At 36.7% G+C, this 14,182-nt stretch overlaps 1 protein-coding gene across 3 annotated transcripts in view; it reads left to right on the forward strand.

The window, feature by feature from the left end:
- The window catches only part of ssh (Protein phosphatase Slingshot), an 84,433-nt gene that overhangs the window by 3,960 nt on the left and 66,291 nt on the right, over positions 1 to 14,182 (forward strand). Inside the window, exons 1-2 of one of the 3 annotated variants that reach the window (XM_076365937.1) lie at positions 1,307 to 1,464; positions 1,906 to 1,961. Coding sequence is in view for 2 of the 3 variants with exons in the window: in XM_031987622.2 (XP_031843482.1) it covers positions 12,301 to 12,380 (80 nt within the window). In the remaining variant the exon portion in view is untranslated. Of the gene's footprint in view, positions 1 to 1,306; positions 1,465 to 1,905; positions 1,962 to 11,826; positions 12,381 to 14,182 lie in introns of those variants that run through there. The other 2 variants (XM_031987621.2, XM_031987622.2) reach the window with 2 other exon arrangements.

Consider the following 14,182-nt stretch of genomic DNA (forward strand, 5'->3'; position numbering starts at 1 on the left):
TTCTAAGAATCGAAATGCCCAGTTGACAGATTTATCAGAACCTAATTCTGACGTTTCAATACGATGAGATATGTCGGGGGATGACTAACTCCCGGAACCCATTGAACGAGGGATACCGAGAAAGGGAGTCGCCGTTTCCCAGCATGCACTTTGCATATACTGAATGCTGCGTGGCCCACGAAGTGCACTCACCGAAAGGGTAGGTGCATTTTTCTAGCGCGTTCAGAGGGGAACGGATTCGTTGAGGAACATAGGCCTATTGATTTTAAGGGCTCGTTTTCTGCCTGATATGCACGACAGTGCACAATACCTTGAACGTTTGTGGTATTTTATTACTTTTACTTACTTTCTTTAACAATTTTTACATCTTTATCGAGCTTTGCTAGTTCTGCGTGATTAATTTTTTGTTGCTTACAAAACGAATATATGACGTAATAAGACTGTTCATTATTATTGTTGCGGTTAACTTTCTTGGAAGTGCATACATTTGAGTAATGAATGCCCTATAAATACATTTTCTGCGATTCCAATGTCCATTCTATATTTAATATTAGAAAGATCAAGTTTATTCGAGATATCCAATACGTTAAATATTTGAGTTTCGGTCACGTCCTTTTATTACGGTTTTTAGTTTTCACTTTTGTCATATTTCAACGTTTGAATATAACCCACATTTGGCCGATTGTGAAAATAGTGCAAAAGATAAAACTAATTTTAGTCAATCCCGTATATTTAGTGTATAACAATTTCGTGACATTATTTCCGACTGTATTTAATTTATATTTTACAAATAAAACACCCATTTAAAACGATCAAATGAAAATAAAAAATGTCGATGTACTTGTGTGCAAATTATTGTGATCTTAGGAGTGTCATTTTTTGTGGAAATCACTGTACACAGTGGAACTAAATATTGATATTGTTAATGTCACGAACTATACAACTTGCTTAAAAGAAATGTTTCAGCGACTCCGGAAAAAATATAATTTTCGATAGTGTCACGTTAACGTCGGTGAAAACCGGGTTAATCTGAGAACACGAAGTGTCTCACAATGACCCACGAAAGGCAAGTGGTTGGTACTTAGAAGCATAATGCATAGAATCGTATAACAAAGGCAGCCTTAACAGGTGCTTCGCTGGCGGCGTTCTGCCTTTTTTTAGTGCGCACACTCCTGTGTGCATCGGACACGTGTAAGTGCACGTGTAGCTTCATTCAGAGACGTCGTCACGTACTTTATTGATAATGCAAACACTGTATTTTGTGCGCCACGCTTCCCGAATGAAACAACGTTTGAGAAATAAGTTAATCTGTGTTGGTAATCACGAAGACGACCCAACTCGTATACTCTTTGTTTCAATTTATTTACCGTTTATCGTATTAACAAATATTTTTTCATTCTGCTACATTATAGAGTGTTTTTCAACTAGTAACCTGAAGAAATGCGAATCAACCAGAAAAAATGAGTAAGAAACGTAGAGTGCCATTTTTTTGTATGAAGACCCATGTTCAAGCTTAAACTTTGAAACCAAATTAACTTAAGCTATAAACTCAAAACTGGGAACATTGCATATGTGTTTGGGCTTAAAGTAGTTATGTTAAATAACTGCTCACCTTTATTTTTTCTTGAAGGTAGTATTCGAAAAAATGTACTAAAAAAATTTAATTCGACAAAACTGAAAACGATATGATAAGTGATAATTTATTGTAGTATATGAACAATGGAATTACGAGTTCGTTCAAACAAATTTTCATAGGTGTTCGTTCGAATTATTATAAACTAGGCGCAGTTTCTCCGAGATTAAAATTTTTTTTGAAAAAGAGTGTGTTTGGAGAGCCTCGGAGTTAAGTGTGGATGATTTAATTACCGATATTGCTTTATTAATCTTATTTGTTTGTGTGTATAGGACTCAGGTGCTGGCGCGCCGACGGACGATGACGAAGCCGCGAGGAGCTGTAAAAGGTAAGTTTTCATGAAAACGATTTTATTTGAAGTAGTTGCTTTTGTTTAGTACTGCCCTCTTGCTACGGTGCAGTCGACCATAGAGGCTGAAAATGTAATTACCCTCCTTTTTATTTTTGAAATTTAATATTCATGTTAAAGTTTAATGATCATTTTCATTATTTGATTTTCTGCAGGCTTGCAACTTCACCATTCCATGGAAATATATGAAATTTCGATTCATAAGGCTAAAGTATTCTTAACAGTTAAAATTCAAATATTTTTTTGCTAATTCGATAAAAATTTGTTTCACGATAACTGTTCCTTTTTAATATCATAGTGGTTGAGTTACAAACTTCTTTATCTAGATATACCTCCATTTTAGTCTTATTGTTTACCATGTTTATCATTCAATGAATTTATTTTGATTACGTTTTTACTTATTTTCATTTAGTTCTGTTTCAATTTATTTTATTTCGAACATTTCACCAGTTTTGTTGTGATTTCTGCGATCCGTGCAGATGGTGGTCTATAGTAAAACTTAATTAAGCTACGTTACGTCTTATTAACTGCAAAATGAATTGCATAGTCCAGCTGCCGGTGGGAGCTATCTAGTTTCTTTCCGCCCCATTTCATCGTTCAAACGGGTGATTTGCTTTTGGCAATTGCGTGAAATTAGTAGTCTGATTAAATTACAGTAATCCCGATAGCGATTTTTAAAGAGCATTTGTTAAAGGGCGCATAGAATTTTTATAACGAGCACGCTGAAATTTGGAAACATCTTACAGGCACAACTGTAAAATTCGAAAGTGGCGGGAAAACGTTCATATTTAAAACCGTTTTGTAACTCGTTAAACGAAGAAGCACCGAATTAATTTCTACATTTAATGACCCAGAAGAGGATTTGAACAATTTTAAAACGTGAGAGCACCACATTCATTTGTACGCTTAATTCGTGACAGGATGCCTACATACAGCTGCGCTTAAAAAACCCGTGTACTTGTACAGGATTAAACTGTACAGCTAATCTGAAAACTCTTTGTCCCCGGTACGGTTGATTATCTTGTACTTCGATTTTCTAGCGAATCACATTAATTACGAGTTTCTTAATTGAACGGCCCCGTAAGCAGCGTCCCCTACCGTTCTCAGGAAATCATTTTAGACCAGGGAACTGTTACTTAATCAAGCAGACGAGTTCCTTTCTGGGAAAGGACTCTCGTCGTCCCGACTTCCTCATCCTCACGATAATTCAATTAAACCAGTCGCGGCTCCTCTGCGCGAGGAAAGTCTCATGCGAACTTCCTCGAATCTCTGGGATGTAAACATTCGCTAATTTGCAGGAAGTCGGCCCGAGCGACTCTTTTCTTACCTTAATCGCTCGACTTTCTACATTGCCGCTTGCGTAATCCGTATAAATCGCAACGACGTAATCGAACGATCCCCCCCCCCCCAATCTCTCTTTCTTTCTTTCTCTCTTTCTTTCTCTTTCCACTCGTCCGGGAATCGGGGAAAAACTCCGGAAATTAACACTTCTCTTATCCGGAGGAGCGCACTGCGCCTTTCACAATCTCGTTCGCGGAAATTGTCTTTTCGGATCTCCCGATTGGCAAGGAAATGATTACCATGTTTCATTTTGTTTTTCTTTTTGTAAATATTTTAATGGATTGCTTACGTTCAAATTAGGTGAAATTGGTAAGTCGGAAAGGTATTCGCGCGAATCTAGGACAAGTTTATCTAATTGTCAAACGAAATTCAAATTATTCTCTTTTAAAAGGAGTAACAACTCTTTTAAGAGTTAATATTTTTGTGTCCTATTAATGTTAGGTTGAGAAGTAATTATTCATGCTTCGGTAAGTTTAAAATTGCACTCAATTGTACCGAATAATTTACATTTTGTCGAATAAATATTTATTTGAATATTCACTTGTTCGTTCATGAATTGCCAAAGTGGATACATATTCATTTTTACTTGCATTATTTGTACAATTTTGAATAAATGGGGTAATTGACTACAAATAGGGAATTGTAATAAGAAAAATTGATTCGGTTAGTTATCTTGAACGCGTATTTATTCGAAACAATTCATGTAACACCCGACTCAGCCGTATATATACCTCTTTCGGCGTGAGTTGGCCATACACTTATGTCACTTACAATCCAAGAAAGTTTTTTACTAGAAACGACAAAATACGTAGAAAGCCGATTCCGTTTCAGCTTAGAGTAACTGGTACCCGTGACGGACGCTAATAAGTTTGCGGTCAGGTTTTGAATTGACGGCAGGTCATACGGAACGTGAAAGTGCACCGCAATCGCTGTTGCCGGGACATCACCGAGCCTCGTCGTACCCGATTCAGGTGAAATTCTATTTCTTTGTGCGGAATGCAGGACATTTTGCTGACTTTCATAAACAATTCAGAGAACCGAGAACAATCGACTCTTTCCTCCATGAATTCCAGTAATAAATTGGATTAACCCGTAATTAACTTTTATGTTACTAACTGGATATCCGAGTGCCTATTTTTATATTCTTCACGGCGCCGTTTGTTATATTCTCGCGAATATTTGACAAAATTGTTTCGAACCTTCATTCTGAACATAAACTGATTTGGTAGGAAGATATAAAACGTAGATTTTAAACATAATTTTATTATAATTTACAAACTTGTGTTGCAAATACAAAATAAATATAAATGAGTTGATGTTAGTTATATGTAATGAATTAGAAATTCACAATATTATAATATTAGTAGGGGATGATTGGGTAATCAGCTGACAGTGACGATTATTTATAATAATAATAATAATAATAATAATAATAAGAAGAAGAAGAAGAAGAAGAAGAAGAAGAAGAAGGCAAGATAACTCGAGGTCAATAAAGACAACATGTTACATTTCTAACTTCTTCAGTAAACAAAAAATATTTGGAAAAGAAAAAGAAAAAAGACAAAATCGGAAAAAAATCAATGAAAATCTTGTAAAAAATTAAGGTAGAAGGGAGAAAAATAAGAAGAACTGATCTTTTATCAAATGAATCATTATTAAATTAATCTATCATTAAAAGCAATGATAATAGCGACATAAGCGAAATGGAAAATAAATGCCATATTTACTTCCAATTTGGTAATATTTTGACGATGAAATATGGTTCCGATGCATCTCTTGTGGCATATGGACCCATTCTGCATGTTCCAGATGGGACTGACCTGAAGGATATGTATACGAAAAGTGTTACGATTCCCAGATTATCATTGCTTACAAAGTGACTGCTATTGTAAAACTTTTTTATTTTGTATTGTACCAATAGATAAATAATTTAAGTTTATGAAACACTCATTTAAGTAGATATTTTACCTAATATTTTCATTTTCTTACAGTTGCAGCTTATGTGACTACCATTACTCCACTCTTCCCTATTGTACCAGTATAAAAATAGTGTATACCTAAACGACCGGATTTCTAGATTTGAAATGCACATAAAAACTTTCATATAAGAGAATATATCGATCTTTTATATCAGGCTGTTCAATATTAATTTCGGTAGTCATGATTTCTGCTTCCGTTCAGAGTTAATCCCATTACCTCTGATTAACCATGACAATTAAGGAACTTAGTGGTTTGAATAATAAAGAGACGCAAATGGGTGGATGTAAAAATATACACTTAATTCTGGAATTTCTATTTTTCTGGTATAAGATTTATGACGCAAGCGAAGGTTGGATTGAGAGTTTTATCGACCGTCACTAAAGTTCTGTAGCACATCTGCCATTACACATGAATCAAAGAGTAGTCTATTGTAAAAACGTCTCCAATTTTTCGTAGCAGCAAGTAAACTTTTCGTAATTTCCTCGCAAAATCTGGTATCCAAAGTCAAATTTCAGTGGACTGTTACAGAGAGTGAGAATCAATGGTAAGGGTGGTGGTACCTACCTTCCTCCTAAGATTTAAATAATTCAGTACTCATGTACTTCTTCAGAAGATTGTATATGAAGCTCTATTCCAATCAGACCTCGGCCTCTGACATCCCCTCAATGCTAAGTTGCAAGGTCTTCGTATCTCTGGCGGTTTTCCAAGCTGAACTATCCTCATTTTTTCTTTCATGACACCTAGACACTAAACTCTAGACCTGTTCTGGATCAAAAGTAGTTTCGTGTTCGTATTGGCTGGACAGTTGGAGACTTTATCCTAATAAAATCTTGAGTATGGATCCTATATTATAGACAATAATTAAGTAATACATGAAACCTACAGAATCTCTCTATATAAGTGGTCTAAGATCATAAACTGTATTAAGCAATTTGCTCAATTAATAAAACGTTTAATTACTTCGATCATAATATACTCTAATAAGAACCGAACTTTTATACTTTATTATTCTTAAGTATTTGGTATATTCGGATTCAATGACTGCAAGCGTTATCATATAATAAAAATTTTAACTAATAAATGTCCTATTATATAAAAAAATTTATTACCCAAATCTTCATAATTATGACGTCCATATGATTCTATTTGAAACCTTTTTTTTCTTAGACAACTCTTCCAGTTAGCGTGTGTCTTCAAGGACCGTGCTATCAAGTGCTTTCTCTTTTACGATAGTAAAATGTCGAACACTTTGTCAGCCTTTCTCCGTATAAAATCTATTTCACGTTTTAAAATAAATTACTGTAAATAATTCTATTATGTAAGTAAAATAAACCACGTTTTTAAAAATATAAAATTAACATTCGAGTATTTCTGCCCAGGAAATATTCTTCGGACTGTTGTACAGTGAGTCAGCGTATTGTTTAATGACTTACTATTCAAACAACGCTTGCAAATAATAAAAGTATTCTCCGCGCAGAATGAACGTAAAATAATTTGGCGCATAATCCTTGTCAGTTCCAGTGCAACAGGAGAAATCTTGAACGATAAAAACTTCTTGGTTCGCTTGTTCATTCTTTGCTGGGCGGTTGCGGAATGATCGTGTTGAAGTATTCATCGGTTTTCACTTTTAACGTTCATTGTACCGCGCGCAAGTATCAGGTGAAAAGGAGAAACATAGGCTGACAATGAGAAGAATTCTGACGACCCGTCTGGACGCCGAAGCCTGCCAAGGTAGTCTACCTTGAACGGAATTCTCGGTCGTACGTAAATTTCACTAACAAAGAGCCGTGACTCCGTCAAGAATAATGGCCGGACGTTGCATGTCTTTTCCTTCGTTAACGATACCGCTCGGATAATGTCGATGCCATTTTGCACCAAGTAAACAGCATAGACCCGAAACTCGCTTTAATCACTGCATTCTTTCATATTCAATCGATACATTTTGAAAACTATTTTAAATTAATATTGCACTGTTAATGCGTATTCATTTGCACTGTTGAAATCTCTGGAGTAGGTTCTGACTTTGAAACGAATAACATGTTTTTCAACAATTCATTTACTGCGAGATTATTAATTCTTAAATGTATAATTTTCTTAAAAAATTATTTGATAAATTCACGTCATTTTTAGGAGGGACTTTTTTTAATTCAAAAAAGTGATTTACTTTTGAATAGCTCTATCATAGGTCAATACAATATATAAATTATTCGAAGCGACCGTTTTGAAAATTATTGAAATTGTTTTTTTTTTTCTTTTGTGAAAGAGACTTAACGAAAATTCACAAACAGTAAAACAACACTTTGTAATGGCTGCTTACATAGAAAAGCTGAACAACAGTGTGACATTGACGGTGAGAAATGATACACTGCACAATAAGTACGAATTAAATATAAACTTGCAATTTATTTCCGGTTAAGCCGATCATACTTGGTACGCTGTAAAAAAAGTGAAAACAGAGTTAATAAACTACGAAAGAAAGTCATTACCGACGTCCAGTAAATTATAGTGGTTAACGAGTACCATAAAAAAATATTCTTTAATTGAGCCGATGGTTAATAAAAAAGGGAAGCTTTGTCCCGATAGGGTATCCGAGTTAGGCGGTCGCGATTCTTCAACATTAATTGCCCCTACCGTAAATGGCGTGGCCGCCAGGAACAAGGAATGGGCTGTGCGCGTAGAAAACGCGTCGAGCAACGTTAAGATCGCTAAAAGCGGTCTCGTGTGAACCTGTGCGAAAGAAACGAGACGAAACGAAACGAAACGAAACGAGACGCTATCGTGTTCAAGAGAGTAACATCTTGCGTATCTTATTGTGCTCGAGCATTTACGTAATCGGTGCACTGCAATGGCCGCACCGGCACTTTCTGCATTTCTTCTTCCTTTTTCGCTTGACACGTCGTGAATCGACTATGCGCGCGGTGGTTCGTGGTGTGTACATTATTTCTACGGTGTTCGCTCGTACGGATATCATTAGAGTCGTAACTTTTTGAGATACCGTAGAAACTGGCATAACCGAATCAACTCTTTCACTTGCGATTTATTTCGAAGTAGACGTGTTTTATAATATATTTATTTAGACATATTAACAGATTCTATTACCGAATACAGTGATCAATCTGTCAAATAAAAATTGTGTAAACGTTAAATTTTATGAATTGTGTTATATTTTAGTTTTTCTGTTGACGCTTGCAATAAAAACTACTGTCCGATGATCGGTTTTATTGCAAACACTTCATTTAGATCTTTTAGTTTTATTTCACTGGACTGTTATGCATCGTTAACGTTCTACCACATTTTCCTTTCTGATATTGCTGGAATAATTGACAACATTGCTGGAAATTCGTTTAACGATTGTTCAAGTCTGATTTCAAACATAAATATTTGATAACAGCATCCCCCCGTTTCGAATTTCTCGGTAACTGTCGATAACTACCGTTCGTGGCTGCGTATTCATTGATTTTTTTTAGTTTGTAGCTCTCTTTCGGGGTCATTCACCTTCGACTGGTGGAGCCGCAGCTGCTGCTAGATTCTCCACTCTACTCTCTCTGTTTATCGCCCACTTGTCAATGGGCTCGGCAATCAGACGCTCAAAACACTCGCGGATTTATGTTTCTATCGCAGACACAGATTTTTCTTGTTCAGTGTTCCGAAAGGTCAAGATTTCTCAGTGATCACGCGTATCAGAGGAATATGACACACGACCGGCAGTAATCCATCGAATACTCTTCATCTTATGCAAGGAAAAGCATCTGTATTTTCAAATCCGTTTTCTTTCAGAGTTCTTGCAATTGTCAGTTGTTTGTAATCGGAACGCATTTTACTATTTAAATTGTTCCGAATTTGAACACATTGTTGTGTCGTTTGACGAGTCCTTCTTATACTTTCAATATTTTTCTTTCCTTCAGAATTAGTGACACAGTTGGAGTTTTTTTCACTTATACACACACATACATATAACTTCTTCTTTATTCTACTAAATTTTTGTCAAACCCTTTGACGCGGAAATTTTATATTTTCAAATTCGATTTCTTCAGAAATGTATAAAACAGAGCAACACAGAGAGCGCTATTTTTTTTCTTCGTATTCCAACACACAGAGATATTTTCTTCTACTATTTTTCTTGAGTTATTCCCTCTATTACCTTACCTACTACTATTCAGATAACAGAGTTATCTTTCTTATTCTATAATAAGTAGTAGAGAGAGGAAAAAGGAAGGTTCGAGACGAAACAAAACTCTGAATAACGAACAACCGCAAAGAGTGACCGCGCCGCGCGGTTGTTGTTGGTCAGCGGGGGATTCGAACGGGCACTCTTGAAAAGATTCGCCCCGACTTAGCCAATTGCGCTTTAACCGTCACGGCCACAGAGCCCTTCGCGTTTCTTTGCTCTTTTAATGGTTCTTAACGGACCTCCCTACTGTGAAAGTAAAAATCTGAAACGATTTCATATATATATATATATTCTGGATATGTTTCATTCAAATTATAAGATTCATTACACACATTGTACCTGTTAACATGATCGGAGTTAGCATCGCTGGATTTCTAGACAGTTGATATCATTTTTCAAGGATTTCAGTATCTATTGCACGTCAATCTGTATAATCCGCAGTCCATACCATTGTAAGGAACACCTGGCTGGAAGGTTGTGGTCTCATCGTCTCATGCAATGATTCATTGTAACATCGTAAAATTAAATTTCAGTTTTTCGTCACGTGAAATATTTCCGTATTTCATTGATAAATTCGAAGACTGATTGGTATACGCTTTTAGTTTTCTCATTGATAAAACACACAATTTTCAGCGCTTTCCTTTCCATTAGCATAGCTAGAAACTTCGGAAAAAAGAAGAGTTTGCTTGCAATAGGAGAAGTTATCCATTCTCCGTGAATACTATTTCAATAATAAGACATGCGGATGTTAGAGAATTCGAATAAATGGATGTTAAAATACGGAAGGCTCAGCTGTACTTTAACTACCGGATGTCGATATCTCTATCTGTTTCTATTGAAATCTTCGAAAACCTTATCTAATTTGCTAGTTTACGATAAGTATTTTAACCTTCCAGTTAAGACTCGTCAACTTTCCTGCATAAAATTTCAGACCACTCTTTCCGGTGTTTGTATTCGTTAAAAGGACTATAATTAAGGAAAAAATGCTTACAATTATAAGTTTGAAGATAAAATATTATCTCGATATCATTATCAGCTTGTAACACGTATAGTAAAACATCCTGTATATGGCGTTCGGTTTCACGTAACTGCGGTTGGTCTTGGAACGTATTATCCACGGAAAAAATACAAAAGTTATTAATAAGTACGAAAACCAAAGAAAAGAAAAAGAAATGTATTATTCATTTTTAAATGTTTTCAGCGAAAACAATACGCGATATTCATTAATATTAATCATCAATAGGAAAAAAGAAACATATAAAAATTCAAAATAATTGTCTATAATAAATAATGAAAACTTAATAATAATTATCGACGTGATCGACAATTCCAGATTTCGATTTAACAGTAAAAACAACAAAAACCAAGTTTAACGTTACAAAATTTCAAGAACCCAACAATCAAAGAACCAAATAAATTGGGCAATTTTTAAAATGATTATTAATGAAACCATGTAACTGAAAAATTTCCTTGCACATAACGCAGCATTAGATTTCAATAAAAAAATTAGAAATACCAAACCTAAGCGTGCAAAAACCTACAAAAGTTCTATTCCCATTTGAGAACATTGTCACACAAAAGGTTAACCCTCTATAAGCTTGTGTGACTTTGAAATCGCATACCAATATATTGCCATTTTGTTATTTCATTTTCCATAGCAAAGTGGTGAGTAAAATTCAGTAATTAATTAACATAAACTTTTATACGCTCTGGCGTGAATGTTCGTCATTGTAATTTCAATATGACAAGATATACTTGTTTTAATGAAATTATTAAAACTATTGAATATATCGTTAATTTGCATTTACAGGTTGATATTTGTTAACTTTATACTGCACACATTTTTTTATGGTCACGGAAAAAAATGTGGCCTATAAAGGGTTAATAGAAATATTATCTAAATGAACCAGCGCATAAGTATATTTCGTTACAGTTCATCTACGTTTTGCTAGTTCATCCTGACTTCCCGTTCGTCGTTCCGATTTGTCCCGCATCATCGTAAGGAACGAACAGCCGAAAGATACATGCAGGATTCGACGAAATACGGTAGCTAGACGCATGCGCATGGAATCGTATATGCATAACGGAGTGCTGTAAACACAGGGCGGAAATGTGTTATGGTGCCATGGAACGCGTCCTTCCCTCCGTTTTCCACGCTTTCCTTGATCGACCCAAGCCGTGTTTCGGTCCTGTCGCGTCCTGTCCGGCCTGGTCCGGTAGGTTAGGTTAGGGTCGGCCGCTTGTGGTTTCGCTGGGTGTGAAGGGACGCGGTGGGGTTAGGGTCCGGCGTAGAGGGGATCGAGTAAGCGAGAACTCCCACCGTTCCACGATTCGCGCCGCACTTCAGTCGCCTCGTGTACCTCGGAACGCGAGCGTTCGTTTTCGTGGTTCGCAGGTAGCGCATCGCGTTCCCCCGTTTCTCGTTCCATTCGTTCGCTGGTGTCGTCGCGTTCACGTACCCGTTCCGTTTCGTTCCGTTCACTCCGTCGAAATTTTTGAATTTGTGTCCCGCGCGAAATCGATTCGATCGAGTGTGCGAGGCCGCGTGTTTTCTTTCCCGACGCTTCTTTACCGACAGAGGCGTGTTGTGCGCCAGCCGAAATTTCGGACAAGAGCTATCCCGGCCGTGTCACGCACGGGATTCCCCGAAATATGGTGTAAAATGTTTGGTGGGAACAGCGTTCGTGGGCAGATCTGTGATCAGTGGAGCCAGTGCGCGGCGGCTCGATCGTAGCCAACCGACCGATTCCTCCGCCGAGTCTCGTGTACCGTGCTGGCTCGTGAAAAGAGGTTTACTCTCGCTGGCCGCTTGCATGTGTTGACTTCATGGTATTCGAGAGCGTCGAGAGGCGGAACCCAGGGTTCCTCCGCGAAGACGCTAGACACGGTTACATCCAATACATCAGGTACGATTTTCCCCGACCGCTTCCTCTCCTGGGGAATTTTTCGATGACTCTGACGGGAGACCGGAAGCATGCGGCTGTCGATTTGCAAACAGGCGAGGTGTGCTCGTGTCGATACGCGCTGCATGCAACCGCGCCAGTAAGATAATGTGTCATGAGGCAAGCATCGAGTGCCCGCCGAGGTATTGTTCTCGGAAAAGGAGACTGTTCCAAGAAATATCGATATGTCAATGGTGTATCGACGCTGGCTAAAATCCTTGCGATGGATATTCAGCGAACCTGCAGCTTGGTACACAGTTTTTACTGCTGTATACGAACATGATTTTTCCTTTTTTAAATAATAGTAGCGGAGAACCTTTTTTAATTGAAACAATTAATTTTTAACGATTTCATCAGACTTGGGGTGTGAAAAAATGCACTACGAGGTTTCTGTTTTAGATTTATGTACCTAAACCGTCAGAATAGTTTTGTAAGGCTAAAATATGAAATACATTAGCATTCCTTATCACACGGAAAAATCCTGCACTATACATAGTGTTACATAATATTCAGATCACGAATGAATCAAATTAAGAAAAGCTTCTTCTAATGTGCTTCTCCTCAATATGTTTTAATGCTTTCGGATATTAAGTCAATGATATATCTTTGTACCCGTAACATTTATTGCTACATACCTGCATACAGTCTGCTCAAGCAATTTTCTGACCATTTTATACGACAGTAGCAATTTTTCAATAATCCTCTAGAATAAGTTCCACTGTACTATAACAATTGGAGTATGTTCGCATACTATGGTAGTACTACATGGTTAAGATGAATATTTGTGCGTAAAGAGGATCAGTGTCTCGTGTCGAATAGTTTTCACTACTTATATACACAGTTCTATCTTTCAAGAATGTGGAAGTCCTACAAAAAACAAGACATGTACTGTTATTTTAATTTTCTTGTTTATCAGCAAGTTGGATATCTTTCGTGTTAGCTGACGCAGCAACAGCTGCGCCCTTTATACCGCTAGAACCTAAAGGGGAACCCTCGAAAGCAATTATTTTCAAAAAGAGAGCGAGAGAGAGAGAGAAAGAGCTGCTGCGAGGAGCAGCTTTTGTGCGAGATTCGAATCTCTCACGGTAGCCAGTTTCCGATCTCCTATTCTCACAGTATTGTAGCGCATTCTGTATTAATGATACTAGATTATTCGAAAAGAGTTGTCGCATTTGTCGATATTTATTTTGCCTTGTGTAAATTGTTTGGTGTAAGCCTTTGTGTAAATGCTTGAAATATCATTGAAAGAAAAACACATGCGTCAGAAACAACTTTCCTGTAATTTTTTTTTTTAAATTCAAAAGTATTGGATACGAACGTTTCTTAGCTTTAATGTCAAGTGTGTGCAGTAATTTTGGGTAGTTTGCTTGGGTGCTTTTAATAGATTAATTTTATTTCCTTTCATTTAATAGTTAATCGTCAACTGACGCGTTAAAGCACGCCAATATCGTAGAAACGTTTCTGTTAAATGTGACAAAGGGGTAGTTTCGATTACTTTCCGTAAAGAGTGAAAATATACAGGACGTATCTAGTAACTGGGACAGACTATAACATTGTCCCTGTTAAGATCAGAAAGAAAAATCATAAAGGAAGGCTTTGCAGTATTTGGCAGACTCTATCACACTACAGTACCAATGTTTACATAAATGCATTAATGCAGTTGCAGAGTACAACTCATTTTTTTTCTGAATGAAATTGTTCTTTTACATAAATCGTTTGTTTGCGTTATTTCGCGTGAAACTGATATAAAACTCGGTACTTTTCGA

The sequence above is a fragment of the Nomia melanderi genome, chromosome 3, assembly GCF_051020985.1.
Source record: "Nomia melanderi isolate GNS246 chromosome 3, iyNomMela1, whole genome shotgun sequence".
Lineage (NCBI taxonomy): Eukaryota > Metazoa > Arthropoda > Insecta > Hymenoptera > Halictidae > Nomia > Nomia melanderi.